Genomic DNA, 19,303 nt, shown 5'->3' with positions numbered 1-19,303 from the left:
GTCAAACATAGTTTTCCTAAGTGTGTTTCTGTTTTCTTCTGTTAACATAAAATCAAACTTATCAGTTGTATTAGTGCTGACTGGAGGATCCACTGTGCACTCTTCTGATTCCTCTCCAGAAGAGACATCCAGAAGACATCCAGCTGCATCCTTTCTGGCTTCAGTGTTCTGTTGGAAGTCTTCTAGTAGAGAGTTAACGTGTAATATTTACTATATATACACACATCCCTCTGCAACAGTATGTTCACAAGCATGCCTTGATTAAAAACATATGTTGGGGGGCTACTTTAAAAAAAAAAAAACATTCAGTCCTTAACTTCGTCCCTCAATTTTTCAATGTTTTATTAAAGAAAACCAGGTAAAGATACGTGCACAGACACATTATTTCAATGTGTATACTTTCAAATATAGATCCACTAGGCACTTAAATATAAAATGAGCTTGTCAGGATTTGAAAGCCTGCGCTCAAGACTAGAAATAGACTCCAGCACCTGGTCCTCTCTCTCTCTCAGTTTGTACAGAAATAGCACAAATACAGTGCTTTCAGTAAATTAAAAGATCCATCTAATATGTGCTACGAAGCCTGAGACTTCCAAACTATTTCAGTATACAGACGCGAGTTAACTCACGTTAAAAAGACAATGACGTTCTCAGTCATTTTGCTGATAGAAACACAGAATTTCATGGCAGACAAGATCCATTCGGCCAATCTAGTATACCAATTGTTCCTGAGACCGTAATCAGCCCCTGGTCTTATCTTAGATTCAGTATAGCTTTACGCCTACCCCATGCATGTTTAAATTTGCCCACTCTACCACTTTTGATGGAAACAAACATTTATCTACCACCCTCTCTGTAAAGAAAGTCTTGCTTACATAACATCTAAACCTCTGACTCTCTAGACTATGACCTCTTGCTCTAACATTTCTTCCCCTTTGAAATAAACTTTCCTCCTGTACTTTATTAAATGCTTCCATCACATCTCTATTTCCTCGTGACTCTACATGCTGAGCTCACTTAGTCTTTCCTTACCATTTTCTTCCTGCAAACCATTCACCATTTTAGTCGCCCTCCTCAGATCTCTCTTAAAAATGTCAATATCCTTCTGGAGACTGGATCTTCAGAACTGTACACAATACTCTATGTGAGGTCTGAGCAGACATCTCTGAAATGGCAGAACCACCTCTTCCTTACGGTTACGAAAGGCCTCTAAGCTATACAACCCAGCACCCTTGCTTGTGTTATCCGATACTTTAATTTATTGTCTGCTTACTCTTCTTCTGTTGTCACTGACAGACCAGTACCACCAATGCTATTTCCTGCCTTGGGATTTGTAAATTACACTATTTGAACCTTTCTCAATGTCCAAAAACTGCAATTCACTTGAATCTTGAGGTCTATGTGGGACGTGCCTTACCGAGATCTACTGCTCCCCCCTATTCTATTATTCTAGCCAGCCAGTCAAAAACAAAATTGTTAGTTTGATGAGATCTCCCTGAAGTAAACTCACGGAGTTTCTGATTGACATCTAGATATTTAACAATCCTTTAGCATGGTTCTCATAAACTTCCTCAACTACCGACGTAAGACTTACTGGTCTATAGTTCTCTACAAGGAATATTTGTACGTCTTAAGATTTAACTTAAATTTAGTTGATAAAATAAACAGATGTCAAAGATTCATTTGATTTATTTTTATTACTATATTTTAAGTCAAATAATAAAAAAAAAAAGATAAAAACATGGCTAACATGGGTCTAATACTTGACACTATATACTATATTCACACTATAGCTATACAACATCATATCTCGTGTTACTACACTTAAAGCCACTGACTTCAAGGGGCTCAACTCAAGAGTTCTAGACTATAGAAAAGATCTCATTTAACACAGACATTGGTTGGGTGTTAACTCCTAAAGAACATCAGCATGTACAACACTGCAGAATACTCAAGACGATGATTCTCTAGCTTTCGCTGAAGAGATACACTTGTATATTCAAATGAGCAATGAGGAAGCAGAGATCTGTGTCCCTCAAGTATAGGAATCAATTACTTGCTCACACAACCGAACAGAGAAAGACATATCCCAAGGATCTACATTATTCAGCCACTAGAGCGTGCCACAGTCTGAGATCTGGACCAGAAGCATTTGTGTTCTGGGGGACCACTGACCTATTAAGGCAGCACCCACCATACACACATCATTGAAAACGTCTTAAAGGAATGCAAAGCAGACTCGCCAAAACACAAAATGGTTATATCTCCTTTCTCGGTATAAACGAGGGAGTGGAAATCAGCGACAGCGATGAGAAACAGCAGAAAAGCTTTTTAATTTTTTATCGGATACTAGTGATATGTTTTCAAAAGTACTGTGTGGTTTCCTTTTACTAAATAGTTTTGCCTAAAATTAGGTTCTTAGTCACAGAATGACCAAGTCTTAAGCAACCAGCTGGACACTAACTAATGAAGGTCTATGGAGCAACGTACTTCCTTAGCAATGCCATATAGAATCAGCTCAGTGCGGCAACCGAGCGGGAAAAGCCACCCAAAATATCAAAACTGACAATGACGGCAGCGATCTGCAATCACAGGAAGCTTATCGAAGGGGGAAAAAAAAGCAAGTCTTCAATGCTAATCTACGTTACTGTGCCGCATTTTAAGCTCAAAAGATATATATCTTTATAACAAATAAGCAATCAGAAGTTGATTATTTGTAAGATCATTTATGCATGCGATTTGTTCTTTACAAATCACCTATACAATCAGTAATGGAATTATTTTAGAAACATATTTCTACGTTTTTTTTTTTTATATTTCCTTAAAATAAAAAGAAAAGACACATTGTAATCAGAAATCTTAAAACATCACTCTTTCAAATGAAAACGCACAGATTTATTTTGTAGTAAATTGCCTAATACACCTTTATAAAAAGTATTTAGTTTTATTTATTCCTTTATGGATAATTAGGATATACAATTGAAGAGTAAATGTTTTAAAGCGCCTGTTCCACTTAGAGAAAACCTCACTAGCATATTGAGAAACCTTTTTATGGGTTTCTATGGCAACAACATGTCACACCTTTTTCAGATTAAGCATCAACAACACTGGATTTCTTGAAAGGCAAGATTTGACCCAAAATTATTTCCAGTGAGAGTGTGGGTATTGAGCAGTGTTAGAAAAGATGTTTCTAAAGCAGTATTCCGTTTTAGCAAGCTTGCATTTAGTAATGTAGGTGGAACATCACCATGAAAATACAATATACACTGCATGTATCTCATCCTTAAAAAAAAAACCAACAGTATTCTATTTCATATTTCACTTACAGGGTAATTGCTTTAATCACAAAATGTACATGTTGTGAAAGTCAAATTTAAATGTCAGGAGTCAATTGCCCAAGTATTTTAATACCCAACATAATACTAGAGAAATAATCAGCTGATTTCTTCTCATTCTAGTTGTGATTTGAAATAGATTTGTTTACAATAATGCTAATTGAATATGTGACAGGTGTGAGAAGTTAATGATAAAATTGTGTTACCTTGGAAATTAAACTTATAATACTCCAGGTCTTCCTCTTCTTCCTTTACTGTCACGGTGGTCAGTTCAACTGAACTTTCTGCAAAAAAGAAAAGGAACTCCATCATTGGGTAATGTTTGAGATGAATAGGAAATATTTTAGATGAGAATTAGTTACCAAAAGTGTAAAAATAACCTTAGCAGATCTGTCAAAAAACATTCCTTTTCTTGCGTCGAGTAATTAACCGTTAAATAATTATTTATGGGAAAGGTTTGGGCATTCAACAGTACTAGAAAGGATGTCTCTGCAATAGTTATAGAAATGTTAAGTTCAGCTGTGTAGGTGGAACAGCACCTTTAATTGTAACTGCTATAAATGCACATAGGAATATGGGCTGCTATGTGCTAAACACTTGATTCTTTTTAATAAAAATGAGCAGATAAACAGCTTAGTGCATGGCTACACAAGCTGGGCATTTTTAGACTGATCCCTGTACTGCTGCTCAACTACTTTTGCTTAAGCGATGGGTGAGAGTAGGCACACGTCTCCCCACCGCCCATACAAAATGTGCTGTATTTACTGGCAGAAAAACAGAATAACTGTGATATTATACATAGTTTCTTTTCAGCAACAATTCAACAAATTAATGAACAATAACATACCAGAGTCATCGCTTGGCTCAGTTTTCACTTGAACAGGAACAATGCTTGAAAAAAAAATAAAAAAAAAAATTAACTAAATAAAAGAAGGAAAAGAAAAGTCGCATAAAACGTGAAAAAATTATAACCACTGAGTGTGGTTTTGAGCATTTCTAGTTTGTTTCGGTTTGGTACAAAACAAGGTGGTGGGGTGGTTGGAAGTGGATCATGTTATCATGACACGGTTCATGTCAACATGACCATCAGCAACATTGCCCTGGTAACATGCCACCGAAGATATAAAAGAGAAAACATTATGAGGCACTATCCTGCTGAATAAAAAGTTGTCTTCAAACTGACATGTCTTAAATCATCCTCTGAATTTGCATGGTTATATTTTATTTCAGAAAAAAGCTACACACTACGTGCAGGAACCTATTTTTTTACCTTTCTGAGAAAGACTCATCTGTATCTTCAGTAATTTCATCTTCTGAAAAAGAATCAAATGCCATGAATTAGTGCTCATAAGAAAACAAACAAAAATTAAAATATGTACTAAACCATTGAAAACAAGTCATGGGACACTAAATCAGACAGGACACTTATATAACAGGCAGCTCACAAATTTAAATGGTTTAACTATACCAGTTTTTAGAAGAAACCACATCATTTCAAAATAGTAAAATGGTTATAAGGGGCTTGAGGCAGGGCCACAGGACCTATTAATTTCCATAATTTCAAGATTACTTATTAATGCCAATAGCTGTCAACCTAAATCAACACATGTACAGTCTAATCTCCTTGAAATCCATTGTAAAGAAGAATACATGATAAAGTACAGTGTGGGTACTTTAATATACATTCTTCTAAAACAAAAAAAGAAATACAAAACACTTGCCAGACACAGACAAGGCTGTCCTGCAGCAGCAACTATCCTCATCAGCCATGATCCAACTGTTCTCTCCACTGACTGGCTGCCTAGAGCAGTCAATCAGTGGCAGGAAAGTGTTCCCATTGAACTCAATGGCAGCACTTTACACAAATGTGCATAGGGATCTGAACAGACAGCGCTGGAGCCAACTCGTGGTGAGTATATCACATGCAGGGAGATATGTTCAGCCACTGAGCTAAAGGGTGTAAAAAAACCAGGGCAAATTCATAGGGGGGATTCAGCAGAATCCACGCATGCACTGGCACAACATGCAACTTGAAAACGTAACAGCTATCATATGGATTAAAGTGCATAAAGAGTGTCCCTTAAAAAAGAAGTTTTGTTTATTTTAGTCTATTCAGCATTTCAGCTTCAGGACTGGCATAATGCAGTTAGCACTTTCCACTTTTTTTTTTATAAAACTTACAGCAAAATTAATTCACAGTCACGCACAATCTAGACACGACGACACAGGAAAGGTCAAAGTACATCGGCCATATGTAAATCCCTCTCTACGGCCAACATATTTTAGCTATACACTGAGCTTAGCCTTTTTCTACTTAGAAAATGTAGAAAAAAAGATAGATAAGAAGTTATCGAACCTGGATAATGTATAGAAACAAATGCTACACATATGACCAACAGGCATTGTAGAAATTCATACAGTCAAGATATAAGTTAGTTGAGTGTTGCACTCACCCTTAGACTTTGATTTCCTCTGATCAATAAATGGCCTAAATCAAGCACACAAAAAGAAAAATATGCTTTGTGTAAACTTAAAAATGGAAGGTTTATTTCTAATGTATGGTTATGTACAAGACAAAAATGGAAGCATCTGAAAGTCAACAAGCCTAATTTAAAGGTAAAGTATAGGCTCCGCACTCCGTTCTACCTTTTCTGGCTTCTAAAGTAGAAAATGCATAACCAAAAATGCAATTAAGTACAGGCTATATACACATCAGTCTTACATCTTCTCAGAGAGTCTTGCAACTAAAGAAAATACAACGGGCTCATTCTAGGTTGCAATTCTCTTTCCAATCAAGGTACAATTATGAGACTTCACCTTTTAATAATGAAATAGAGCTGAGACTTGTTATCGAGAATCTGCTTCAAAGTGTGAAGATCATATTTTGACGGATCTCGGACTGGCACTTCTTTCGGAAGCCCGCACACCGTGACCGCAGTGGGGTCTTTTGTCATCTTATCATAGGGCACCGGTACTGGGGTTGATTTTCCCAAAGCTTTACCTGACACAGTGAGGAATAAAGAACATAATAAAGAAGATAATTAAGACAGCACATGCCTGTTGTACAAATAAATAGCAAAAAACATCTCCATTAAACAAGAAGATGTCCCAAGAACTAGCAACTTTTATATTTATGTTTTATTTATCTTATATCATGTTGATGTACTAAGCGCATAAGGCTCTGCAAAACATTTTTAATACAGTTACAAGCAGTGGCGACTCTAGAAACAATATATAGGGGGGGCACACAAGATATCACATTCAAACTGGGGGGGCATTAATAATTTCCAAAAATAATGTGCTATGGAATTATACTTTTGTTATTGGGCTAAAATAATACTTGATCATTCAACATGGGAAGCCTGTAAAAAATATTATAACACAATAAATAACTTTTCCACTAAATGATTTCAGGGCCTTGAACGTTTTGTCCCCTGAAGTCACTACAACTTCAGGAGGGCATTTTATCTCTGGATAAATATAAATTAAATAATTCCTACTGTAAGTTAAGTGCCAGGAACAGATGACCAAACACACACACCAACACAGGCTCTGTCACACCAACACCCAGACACACACACCAGGACAGGCTCTGCCACACCGACACCCAGACACACACACCAGGACAGGCTCTGTCACACCAACACCCAGACACACACACCAGGACAGGCTCTGCCACACCGACACCCAGACACACACACCAGGACAGGCTCTGCCACACCGACAACCAAAAACACACACACACACACATCAGGACAGGCTCTGCCACACCCACATCCAAACACACACACACACCAGGACAGGCTCTGACACACTGACACCCAGACACACACACCAACACAGGCTCTGTCACACCAACACTCAGACACACACACCAACACAGGCTCTGTCACACCAACACTCAGACACACACATACCAGGACAGGCTCTGCGACACCGACAACCAAACATACACACACACACCAGGACAGGCTCTGCCACACAGACACCCACACACATCAGGACAGGCTCTGCCACACCCACATCCAAACACACACACACACCAGGACAGGCTCTGCCACACAGACACCCACACACATCAGGACAGGCTTTGCCACATCCAAACACACACACACACACCAGGACAGGCTCTGCCACACAGACACCCACACACACCAGGACAGGCTCTGCCACACTGACAACTGAACACACACATCAGGGCAGGCTCTTCCACACCCACATCCAAACACACACACACAGACAGGCTCTGACACACTGACACCCAAACACACACCCTAGGACAGGCTCTGCCACACTGACAACTAAACACACACCAGGACAGGCTCTGCCACACCAACACCTATACACACACACCCGAGGACAGGCTCTGCTACACTGATAACCAAAAACACACAAACAGCAGGACACAATCCACGTCACAGACGTCTGCATCAGGATGGATTTTTCACACTGCATTGTCGTTTATACCCCCCTTAGTGTTTTTGCCCCTGCTGCCCATATATATTAATATTAGCCCCAGTTGCCGATAGCAGGTATAGATCAACACATTAACACACAAACCAAGCTTTGCATGGATAGATCAACTGAAATTCACCTGTGATCTCAGCACTGAAGATATATATCAAATAAACAGAATCAGACATACAAATCCTGTATTTGCAGGTATACAGTAGTATATGAAACGTAGCATTGCAGGTATAGATCAAATAAATACATGGAAACAGCATTGCAGGTATTAATCAACTGAATAAGACATATAAACACTGTATTTGCAGGTATACATAAATAATGTATGGAAATATATAGATATGGATCTACAGAATAACGCAAAAACCCAGCTTTGCAGGTAAAGATCAATTGGAATTCACATAAAAACACAGTATTAAAAGGTATATTTAAAACCCCCTAAATTACATGCATAGATCACAGGTTGCGCACCCCAAAGCCGGCCCTGCCGTCCACACTGCCCACACAGCAATCACACTCCTATCATACCCAGGCAACCAGTAAATGCTGGTACCTAGGCATGATGGGACTGTGCTTGCTGTGATTGCTGTTAGCAATCACACTCCTATCATGCCAGGTCAGCCAGTACATGCTGGTACAGGGTGGCTGTAAGTGATGTGCAGACCCCATACTGCTGGCAGCATCAATACACAAGGGGGGCAGCTAGCTAGGTGTTAGCATGTACTGGCTGACTTGGCATGATAGGAGTGTGATTGCTAACAGCAATCAAAGTCCCATCATGCCTAGGTTCCAGCACTTACACATCCAACCAGTAAATGCTGAAACCTGGGCATGATGGGACTGTGATTGCTGTTAGCAATCACACTCCTATCACGCCAAGTCAGCCAGTACATGCTGGTACAGGATGGCTGTAAGTGATGTGCAGACCCCATACTGCTGGCAGCATCCATAGACAAGGGGGGCAGCTAGCTAGGTTTCAGCATGTACTGGCTGACTTGGCATGATAGGAGTTTGATTGCTAACAGCAATCAAAGTCCCATCATGCCTAGGTTCCAGCACTTACACATCCAACCAGTAAATGCTGAAACCTAGGGATGATGGGACTGTGATTGCTGTTAGCAATCACACTCCTATCATGCCAAGTCAGCCAGTACATGCTGGTACAGGATGGCTGTAAGTGATGTGCAGACCCCATACTGCTGGCAGCATCCATAGACAAGGGGGGCAGCTAGCTAGGTTTCAGCATGTACTGGCTGACTTGGCATGATAGGAGTGTGATTGCTAACAGCAATCACAGTCCCATCATGCCTAGGTTCCAGCACTTACACATCCATGCTACCACACACTTCATTCACAGATTCATTCCCTCAATCATACATTCTCATTCAAACTCCCTCCCCACCCCCTTACCTGCACTGCAGCTCCTTGATGCCGCTCACAGACTTCAGCAGAGGGCGCGGCCTCCCTCTGCGTTCTCTGGTAAAGCACAGAGGAAGCGGGACTGGAGCAGAGTCATGTGATGTCACGTGAACTCTGCTAGGTTCCGCTTCCTCTTTACAGTACAGAAGACCCTCCCACAGGTAAGTAGCCGGGCTCGAGGTGCGGCCCGCGTAAGATCGGTTGCCTTGGCTGCCGATCTTACTCGGGCCGCACCCTCTCTCTCCTCCGCGTTTAAAAATAAATAAAAAAAAAGAAAGAAAGACGGGATCCAAATTTAGCAGGGGGGCAACAGGGGGGGCAAAGATTAACCTAGGGGGGGCAATTGCCCCCCCTTGCCCCCCTGTAGCGACGCCACTGGTTACAAGGGCTTAAGAGAATAGATGTCTATTTTAAACTACCGCTGCCGTGATATTTGACAGTAACAATCTACCATAGCAAATACAGAACAAATCCTCCACTGATTTCCGGAGAGAGTCGATTTCCATCATCGGACTCTTAATGATACGATCCTTTGGAAAAGAACCTTCCTCTGAATTACCTACAAATAAAACACGAATAACAAATGATTAACATTCCTACAAAACTGGATCAAAGGATTGTTTTTTTTAATAAGAAAATATGGACTGAGGCAAATGAAATGAATTAGAATTTCCTGTTAAGCCATGAAAGCGTACAAAACTTTCTTGGAATCAAATAAAAATAGTCCCTCCATCATGATAAAGAAGTACGATTTTTAAATGGCTTTTTAAAAAAAATAAAAAATTAAGGGAATTAAAAAAGGGGCATTTTAAATGTAATCTAACCTTCAAAGTCACAGACTATGACCATTTCTAATACACATGCAAACATCTGACACTTTTCTTGTCATGCTCATTGAAAAGACTACATGCATGAATACTGTAAGTTAAAGTAATGATAAGTTAAAAGCATTTATACTAAAACATAACGAAGAGTACGTTAACTGCAGTTGAGTGGTATATGGAGATTTCCTTTAAAATAGTAACTAACAGCGAGGTACTGCAGGGAACTCCATTGAAGGCATCCTAGAAAACTACTGTTTTTATATGGGAGAAATTGAACAATGGGACAGACTTACAGTATTTTAAGAAGTCTTTCTGGAAATCCTTTCTCGTGTCTAAAAAAGTTTTTCCCTTCTTGCTGCCAACTATCAGGGCTTCGGAGTCGTACACGGCAATACAAGCGACTTCTGCCTTGACCTTAGCAAACTCCTTACACTGAAATGCAAAGACAAAAAGTTACATCACGGTCGAAGGCTTTCGTTATTCACAAAATCAAAGCATGCTTATTATTCCGTCGTAATTCAACATCAGCAAGCGAGGGGACACACATAGGCTCTTTGGAATCACAATTAATGGGCTACGGCACATAATACACCATACTTTATGAAAAATGCAGTATGCTAAATATAGACAACAGATGTAAAAAGGTCTACAGTTGTGTAAAATGTATTTATGTTCCGTCTGGTTTGCTTCATCGTTTAATATTTTTGGCAAACAAATGTTATTGGATATTCAGCCAAAACATAATAAGATAAATATAGACCTGGGTGAAAACACACAGAATTTTGACGCAACACCTAATGTCTGTCTATTCTCCTGTAGAATTCAGACACAAAGCAGTATTCCTGGTTCTCATAATAATAGCAGGTTGTCTATGCCCTGATACAGCAAAGCATCCCAAACCATGACACTGCCACTACCACGATGTACTATTAAGATGATGATCTTAACATGTCATCATACATGGCATCCAAGTTCTCTTTGGTTCCCTTGTGAATACGTTTACACTTTGTTTTGGCAGGATAACAACTCCCGTGGACATTCACTACGGTCTCAAACCTTCTTCATTGGTACTATATGGCTATGGTAGTGGTTTTGTACCCTTCAAGCCCAAGAAAGTGTGAAATTCTTTCCAGACCGAAATGCATAGTATACGTTTTATCTGATGGCCCACATCAGTCAAATCTATATTGACCAGGGCCGGTGTAAATAGGCCTGTTTCACCAAAGTCATCAAACACCTGAACCTAATAATCCTTTTTATTGGGTTGAGTTTATGGGAAGGGGCAGAGGGTGGCAAGAACTCATGTTTGATTGCCTAGTACATCAAACACAACAAACGGGCAGCTAACTTTCATATGATTTCCAGATTATATATTGAAACAACTCAAAAAATTACCCAAACTATGAGAAAAATATCCAACAATACAGAAAATCACAGGTGGCATAATCTTGGTCACATAACTGCATGTCACAATTAATAAACATAGGGCAGCATTGATGGGATCATTTTCAGATAATGGCTTCTCAAAGAACAAAGGGTATCACTGATTTGATCAGGACTGAAACCTGAAATGATGATGATAAATAAAGAAGTACAATGATCATATACTTTGACATTGTTATTTTACCACTGACTCCAGTGCAGATATGAGGCACATAATAGTTTCTTTGCTCCCAGAAGAATCACTGGGGACCGGCACTGTGAATTGCGACATTTTCCCTGCAAAAAATAAACATGCAAATGTATAGAAGTTAGAGGAAAAAAAAAATAATCCTCCATGCTTTTGAAAGAATTTTACACTATGCGGCCATACTACATACTGCTGTATGCCATGAGTCAAAAATGTAATTTTTAACATCCAGATATAGATTTATGGAATAAGGAAGAGACTAGAACAAAGTTAAATTGAAAAACCCAAAAGACAACAAAAGGCATGATCACGTTACTGCAACGTACACAAATACACAACCCGTAAGATAAATACTTCTTGGGCTATCAGGACAGCGCCACCTGCAGAGATGGTTTTATTAAAAGCTTCACTGTTTGTTCCCGTTTGGAAGAAAATTGGATTTAACGGTGACAGCGTCTATTGCCGCTTCACACGTTTTAGTGTAAAAACACTTTTATCAATTTTAAAATGTCATTCTGATTTTTAAACTTTTTAAAATTAATATATTTAAATATTTAAAGTCTCAACCCAAAGTGGATATTTGTTTTTGTCCACACACGCCACAAAAAAAAAAAAAAAAAATTAGAGGAAAATGCTATGCCGTAAAATTTATTCTGGTGCAGAAATCGGTGTACTGAAGCTTGACCAAAGCTTTAAGAAAGCCAGAAGCAGAAGAAAACAAACAAAAAATAGCAAGGACCACTCACTCACGGTATTTAATCCCAGCCTGAGGAAAGCCCAACTGTGGCCTGAAAACCAGATTGTTATTGTTTAGTGTTGATTGAATTGCTATAGCATTTCTATCATTTTCTGGTGATGCACACACCATTCTCTTGATAAAGGCAGGACATGTACTTTTATGCATATGTAGCGGGTATATATGGCAGCACTTCTTTACAGTGCATATATTCAAGGTATGACAAGACTAGAATTGACAGACTGAGACAAACCGATCTTTTTTTTTTCTTGAGAGCCCTTGTGTAGTAGTCTCCACTTCCATGCTCGTGAAGAAGGTGATGCGGTGATTCCAAACGGTGGGAGCCACAGTGAAGCCCACTCTCCAATCTTCATCTTCTGGCCGGATCTTCTAGGATTTCCCCGAGAGGAGATTCACTGAAGTCTTCACTTCCTCCCGTACATGAAGACTTTCTTAGGAGGAGTGGGGGCCAGAAGGCACACCCCCCACACCAAAAATTGCTGAACTCATCCAAAACCTGAATCAAACGTGCTCTGAATCCGAAAAAACTGCTAGTGCCAAAATAAGTGCCAGTGAGAGTATCACAGGCCCCAGCCAATGGCTAGTAAGATAAAAAAAAATTCACCCTCCACCACCAGCCAATGGTCAGGGCAATTTAAGAGTGGGTATATAAAAAAATGAATCATGAGGGGATCCAAGGTGAACACAACGTGCTTATCAAACCGTGCAAAGTGAAAAAAAGCGTGCCCCCCACACACTCATCACAGAGCCAAGTGCCCCAGCGGATCCATGCTAGGGGACGCCTCTGACACCATCCCCAGCCCTAAGGCCAGAGGACCCAGCTTTCCCTCAAGACTGAGACAAACCAATACATTAGGTGATAGGGACCCTGCTTGCAGATGCAAGGAAAGTAACGTTCGGAAGCAAATGTCGTTGATGACAAAAAATGTGCTTGCGTCCTACAGAGGTGGATACTACCGAGAGATGAGACAAAATACGACAAACAAGTATATGTTCAAAAAAACCCACAAGTCTAAATGAAGCTCATGAGCCCAAGAGCTCTTTTGAAACTGAACTAAGGGGCACAAGAGTTCTAGACTTGCGTGGTTGTTGGAAGAACCAAAAATAAAGTATTTGTCCAATGTGGTGGCTTATCTACATGCAGATGTAGTCTAGCCACATGCGGGCACTATAATGGGTTCCTTCCTTCATAAAATGGTTCAATTGAAGTCACAGGGTTCTCTATTTTTCATTACGTTATTTCCCAGAGCTCAAATAATAATGCCATTCTAAGTAGAGCATGGATGGAGTTGTGGGGACTCTACACAATATTATCACTGAGACCATCAAAGACAATCATTCATCCAAATCTAAAGATCTAAACCCAAGACTGATACTACAGGAAAAAAAATAGCAACGACGCAGCATCCCCTTACTTTACAAGGCATAAAACGTGAACAGTCAGCCATCATCGGGGTTGAGCCCTCATAGATAACACGGAGGGCAAGTAAATGAGAAGAACACAAATGCTCTACTTTAAGATATTTAACTCCCTCACTCCCTCAGGGATTAGAAAAGTCTCAACCAAATAACTAGTTGTTTACACAAGCCCTTTTTAAGAATTGTCCTACAAAGGAAACACATACACAGCTGAGCTTGGGCCCCTTTTAATCATGAACAATTCTGGTGCTGAATGCCAAATGCAAATCGACCAACACAGACTGCCCATTTCTGCCCACAGTGATTATTTTACATTTAGAGCTTTGCCCCCAAACCTAGCCGCTGTACTCAGGAACGACAATGAGTAACCCAACCGGCTCCGCCCACTACTACTGAAGCCCCGCCTACGCGGAACCCCTAGCCAAACACACCAACATAGGGCCAGACAGTACGGGTCCGTGAGTCTTTTCAGTACTTATGCTACACGGACATTAGGAAGTGTGTACTTACTGCATTTTATAATATGGCGTCCCCCGCGCCTATACATTACATCAAAGACTATTCCTTACCGAATTAATCGGCTGCAATGCAGATGCTAAAGCCGGACACGGCTAAATACAGTGCAGTCACTGGCGCCGTCGCTCGCGAAGCTTCCCGTGTCACGAGCGCCTCCTCACAGTCCCAGATGGCGACTCGTGGAACTCTTGCCCGGTGCTTCCTTAATACCATGCATTAGCCGCTGTGCAAGACGAGCTTCTTCGTATTTTTCTTTTAGATTTTTTTTTCTTCTCGGCTCTCTTCTGAGATAAGAGAGCGCGCATGCTCCTCCACCGCGAGGGACTATGGGGGCTGTAGTTTTACTTTAGTGCCAGATCAATGTGCAGCGACGGTAAGTGGCAGCTCACGGCACTACAAGTCCCATCACCCTCCACGTTTGACGCTGCTTGCTGCTCTAAAAAAGAACAAAGCGGCTGGAGCTGCAGCGGCCTCTACAAGTACCCGGACTGAGTTTGTAATATGGCTGTGTAGTTAATCTCCTGTACTGCCATTTTACCGGTGCCAACAGGGGCCTGCCCAGCCCTAGGGTGGCCTGGTTTATCGCCTTTTTCTGTAGTGTCCGTTAACATACAGAAGTATCTCCACCCTTATCTCCATTTTAACTCCACCCTTCGTGTCTTTTTGTTTTTTCTGATGTTTTGGCATAGCTCTCACAGTATGTGTAGCGATGTACAAAGTGTAAATCAGATATTAATTTTGCATTGTCCGTATTATTTATAGTGATTGCGGTATACAGATGAATAGCGTTCTTATTGCCAGTACAGCATTTGATATAAGTCATCAAGTATTATTATTTATAGAATATATAGCACCATCATATACTGCAGCACTGTACAGCGAGCAAACAGGCCATAACAAGTAGTACTTCAAATAACACTTTGGGCTTTGTAACAAGTCTATTCTCAAGCCGGCCCCCCTCTTTATGTAGCAGGCTAACGTTTAGATTTTATTTTCATACGCTAGGAATTTTTAGCGGTTTGACATGCAGAAGATGTGTTTAATGGACACATTTCCTGCTTAGTCGCGGACAAGCCTTTAAAATGTCTTGGTGCATTCAGTCAACATACGGTGAGAATGTCTGACTCACCCGAGCAGACCTTGCTGTAATGGATCACCGATGTTTACTCCTCGGCGGCCATGGTCTGTGAGGGGGACACGCTATCGGATGACGGACTGTAACCTGGTAGTCAGTGCCTGAGCTAAAAATCAGCTTAAACGCGTCAAAATCCTTCAAACAAGAGACTTGGGCCAGACCGCTTGTGGAGGTGCATTACGTGACCCCTCAGTGAAAGTGCGGCCACTTGTGCGGTGTCAGCTGTAAGGAACAGCACCTGGTGTGAGATGTGAGCATGTGTATGTGTGTGTATGTGTATGTGTATGCGGGTGGCATTCAGTTCTACCTGCAGCCTCCCTCGATGAGACGCCTGTTCTTTAAGTCACATCTCCTTTCTTTCTGTTTGTACAAAATAATTAACATCCCCACTCTAAGCATAGAAAGCATATTGCCTTCCATCACCGCCTCTGTTGTTTTGGGAAATTTGATGTCTCTTCTGATGAGAAACTCTGTACCTTATCCTTTTTTTTTTTTTTTTTGGTGCACCGGTCCTGGAGGTACTGCAATACCAGGTCAATGCGTGGAGTGGACAGAGCAAGCTCTTCTTCCATCTCCCTGTTCTAAAAATCCATTTAATATATGGTCCCCAGATAGGGGACGTATCAGATATTAAACTGATAAGAACAGATACTACACTTGATCTTAGCCAAAAGGCCGAGAAGCGATGTACCTTATCCTTTTTTAAAGATGACATCCCATGGATTTTGTTTATTTTTTTACTAGGCATTAAATAAAGTGCTGTAAACAGTAACGTATTCACAATAACTCAGTTTTATTTTTGTTTTGCTTAAATACTGCTTGACCCCTGCAGTCCCCTATGGACGTACCAGTACGTCCAAAAAATGCATCCCAAGAATTCCCTATGGACGTACTGGTACGTCCTGCCCTTCTTGCAGCGGCAGGGAAACATACGCGATCGGGCATTCCCTTCCGGGTTGCGTCACTGCTGATGTCACCCGGAAGTTCATCGGAGGACGGGATATCCACTGCAGGGATGTCCGATCGCTCCGATGAGGCACAGACACTGTGATCTCTATGCAATTCTGTGGGTAAAGTCATTCTAACTTTTCAGTCATCTAACTATGGTATCAAAAGAAAGCTCTATCTCTCCTTGAAAAAACAATATATAGTTTACATGGGTACACTGTTCACAGAAAAAGAGAATAATCGCTGAACCGACATAGCGCAAAAATGGCAAAATTGCTCCGGGACTTGACGTATCAAAAAACCCCTGGGATTGAAGGGGTTAAAAAATGTCCTTTGCAGATCTGGAGGCTGCCATTGTTGTCGGTCCTATTATATTTTGGATGACTTTTGCTGCTTAAAAGCATTAGTACTAATGGGAAAGTGTGAGTTGACAAAAAAACTATTTAACTCCAGTATGATATCCATAAATATAATTATATTATATCTACTAGTAAATGAATGGACTAATCTTTCCATTTAGGAACTACTACAGCGTAGTGTATAGACAGTGGGTGGTGTGGGTCCTACTGTGATTATGTTGCAGGGCTTGATATCTCCACAGCAGGGACGGTGCTACCTATAGGAGAAGCTATACTGCCCGATATTGGAGGAGCAGGACTGGTTGGAAAGATCATAGATTTCCCTCTAATTGGCGGTGCACCCATCCTTGCTACATCTCAGCATTATTCTCCAGCAGCATTGCAAGATATCAGTGACTCACAATAAGTAATGACGTCACATCCCGGCACTCAGCTTCGATCACTGGCAGCATCGCAAGAGAGCGGAGAGGTGCAGTGAGGTCAGACACCCCTTGATGGAGCTGTGTGATTAAAGGCCTGCAAGGATAATACCTCAGGAAGGTAAGTGATGGGGAGAGATAGATATAGAATAGATGGTAAAGAGAAAATAAATAAAGATAAAGAGGGGACGGTAATGAGAAAGGGTAGAAGTATTGAGAAAATAGACCAATACATAGAAGAGGAAATAAAGAGGGAGAGATAATGAGAAGGGGGTGATCAAAGAGAAGAGGAGATATAAAGGGGGTTAATGAGAAAGGGGAGAGTGGCATGAGGGAGGGATTATGAGATAGGGTAGAAATATAAGAAAGCAGAGAGAGAGAGAGGGAGAAAGCAAGTGTGTGCATGAAAGAGCCATTGTAAGCCAGGATATTTAAGCGATCCATTACTGTTACTGTTTTGAGCCTAAAAGATGTAGAATAAATAAAGGATGCATCTGAGCCAGACTCAGAGGAGATCTGAGACTCTGAGGAGACCACTGTGGGTGCTATTTGGGTTTCTGCGTAAGCCCTTTGGGCGCAATCTCGGCAAGTCCCATGTCTGTGTGTAATCGGCGTTCAAGTCCTGAAGGGCAAGTCCTGTGCCCTTCATAATAAATTGTGAAACCGTGAATTTAAACAAACAGCAACTCACAAAGTATGGTCTACCGAATAAAACCCCTTTCATTTTACCTCTCCTGACTCGGGCCTTGGACCCTTGGCTTTCACCACTCTTTGGTTGTGCGGTGTCTTTAACTTCCCCGCTGTTACCCAGAGATTTTTCTAACACTGGAGCGTGACTCGTTATTTCTATGAGCCACTTGGGCATCTTGTACCATCATGCTCCAAGCTCCAGTTTACAATAATAGTAAATAAATGTTACTGAATCCCAAAAGTGATCATAAAACTTCCCCCTATAACCCTTGTGAACCACCTCTTTGCATTTACCATCCCTAGGGGCTCCTCTGCAGTATGCGCAAAGACCTGCACTACTCCCAGCACAGATTTCCACCGCTTGCGTTCTCACACTGCAGAGAACTAGGATACTATGACACATTCAAACTCCATGCACAGTACAGACACTGGATTTTGCTTAGGTTACTGCCTACTGTCCCCTAGTAGACGATTTTGAAATTGGTCTTGCTGCACTCTTTCATGCCACCTGCCCACTAGTCTCATAGACAAGTATGGATTGGACAACAGTTTAGATGTTCTCCACATTTTAATCTAGCATAAGACACAAATAGACAGAGATGATTACATTTTATTTCAATGTAACAGTCCAGATCATTGAAACTGACGGAATATTATGTAAAGCTTTTGGTCTGTATTTAAATATATGGTCTTTAGTTATACTGTTATCCTAGTATAATTTTACACTATGCCGATAACAACACAGACATGGGTCACATATAGATTATAGGGACATGCCTTGTTTTCTTTTGTGCCCGAGCAGAGTTTCCTTGGGAAATACTGCTTTTTTTACTTACCTCTGTGCTGCCTCCTGACATCTCAAAATGATCTATTGAAAAAATTCATTCAAGGGATCCATAAGTCTGTGTTTATTCATTTGGCAGGGGAGTTCAACAGCTAAACCAATGAAAATAGGCTGCTTGATCATTTAATGTATTAACATTCCAAAATATAACCCATGGGATAATCATATATTTAGATTTTTGTACCAAACTCTGCATAGCAGATGTTTAGGCTATATATTTATGTTGTTCACACCATTTAACCAAGTTTGCTATGTATGAATCCAAAATAAAACAGATCCTTTTGTGTTGTTAAACATGGGGCCATCTTTATTGTGCACAGATGGCATGTAAAAGGAGCTTAATTAAAGAATGAGCTTTAATTCTCAGAATAAACTGAGATATTAGCAACGCTGAGTAAACAGCATCTGCGTTTATTCAAATATCATCTTCACAATTGCACATCCTTTCAACTTATGTCCTTTTAGTGTATAAAAATGCTGCACTCTATGATTATGACATTTAAAACATATAAGAAACATTTTCAGCACAGCCAGAAATGTA

The 19,303-nt window shown here is 40.5% G+C and overlaps 1 protein-coding gene and 1 non-coding gene across 2 annotated transcripts in view; both read right to left on the bottom strand.

The window, feature by feature from the left end:
* LOC149300912 (general transcription factor II-I-like) overlaps nt 1-16,582 on the bottom strand; it is a 48,848-nt gene extending 32,266 nt beyond the window's left edge. The window contains exons 1-9 of the mRNA XM_089484478.1: nt 16,480-16,582; nt 11,673-11,764; nt 10,339-10,477; nt 9,673-9,780; nt 6,153-6,336; nt 5,789-5,823; nt 4,606-4,648; nt 4,183-4,226; nt 3,542-3,619 (exon numbers count right to left, since the gene is read on the bottom strand). Of these exons, the coding sequence (XP_089340604.1) occupies nt 3,542-3,619; nt 4,183-4,226; nt 4,606-4,648; nt 5,789-5,823; nt 6,153-6,336; nt 9,673-9,780; nt 10,339-10,477; nt 11,673-11,764; nt 16,480-16,582 (826 nt within the window). The remainder of the gene's footprint in view (nt 1-3,541; nt 3,620-4,182; nt 4,227-4,605; nt 4,649-5,788; nt 5,824-6,152; nt 6,337-9,672; nt 9,781-10,338; nt 10,478-11,672; nt 11,765-16,479) is intronic.
* LOC149300913 (U2 spliceosomal RNA) lies at nt 15,999-16,189 on the bottom strand. Its single transcript, XR_016272259.1, has one exon. It is a non-coding gene; the product is annotated as a U2 spliceosomal RNA (small nuclear RNA).
* Nucleotides 16,583-19,303: the final 2,721 nt, after the last annotated feature.

Source organism: Sceloporus occidentalis, unplaced genomic scaffold, assembly GCF_023333645.1.
Source record: "Sceloporus occidentalis isolate IW3139 unplaced genomic scaffold, rSceOcc1.0.p SCAF_22, whole genome shotgun sequence".
In the NCBI taxonomy this organism is placed as follows: Eukaryota; Metazoa; Chordata; class Lepidosauria; order Squamata; family Phrynosomatidae; genus Sceloporus; species Sceloporus occidentalis.
Note: the sequence above shows the minus strand (reverse complement) of the source record. Positions and strands in the feature narration are given on the sequence as shown.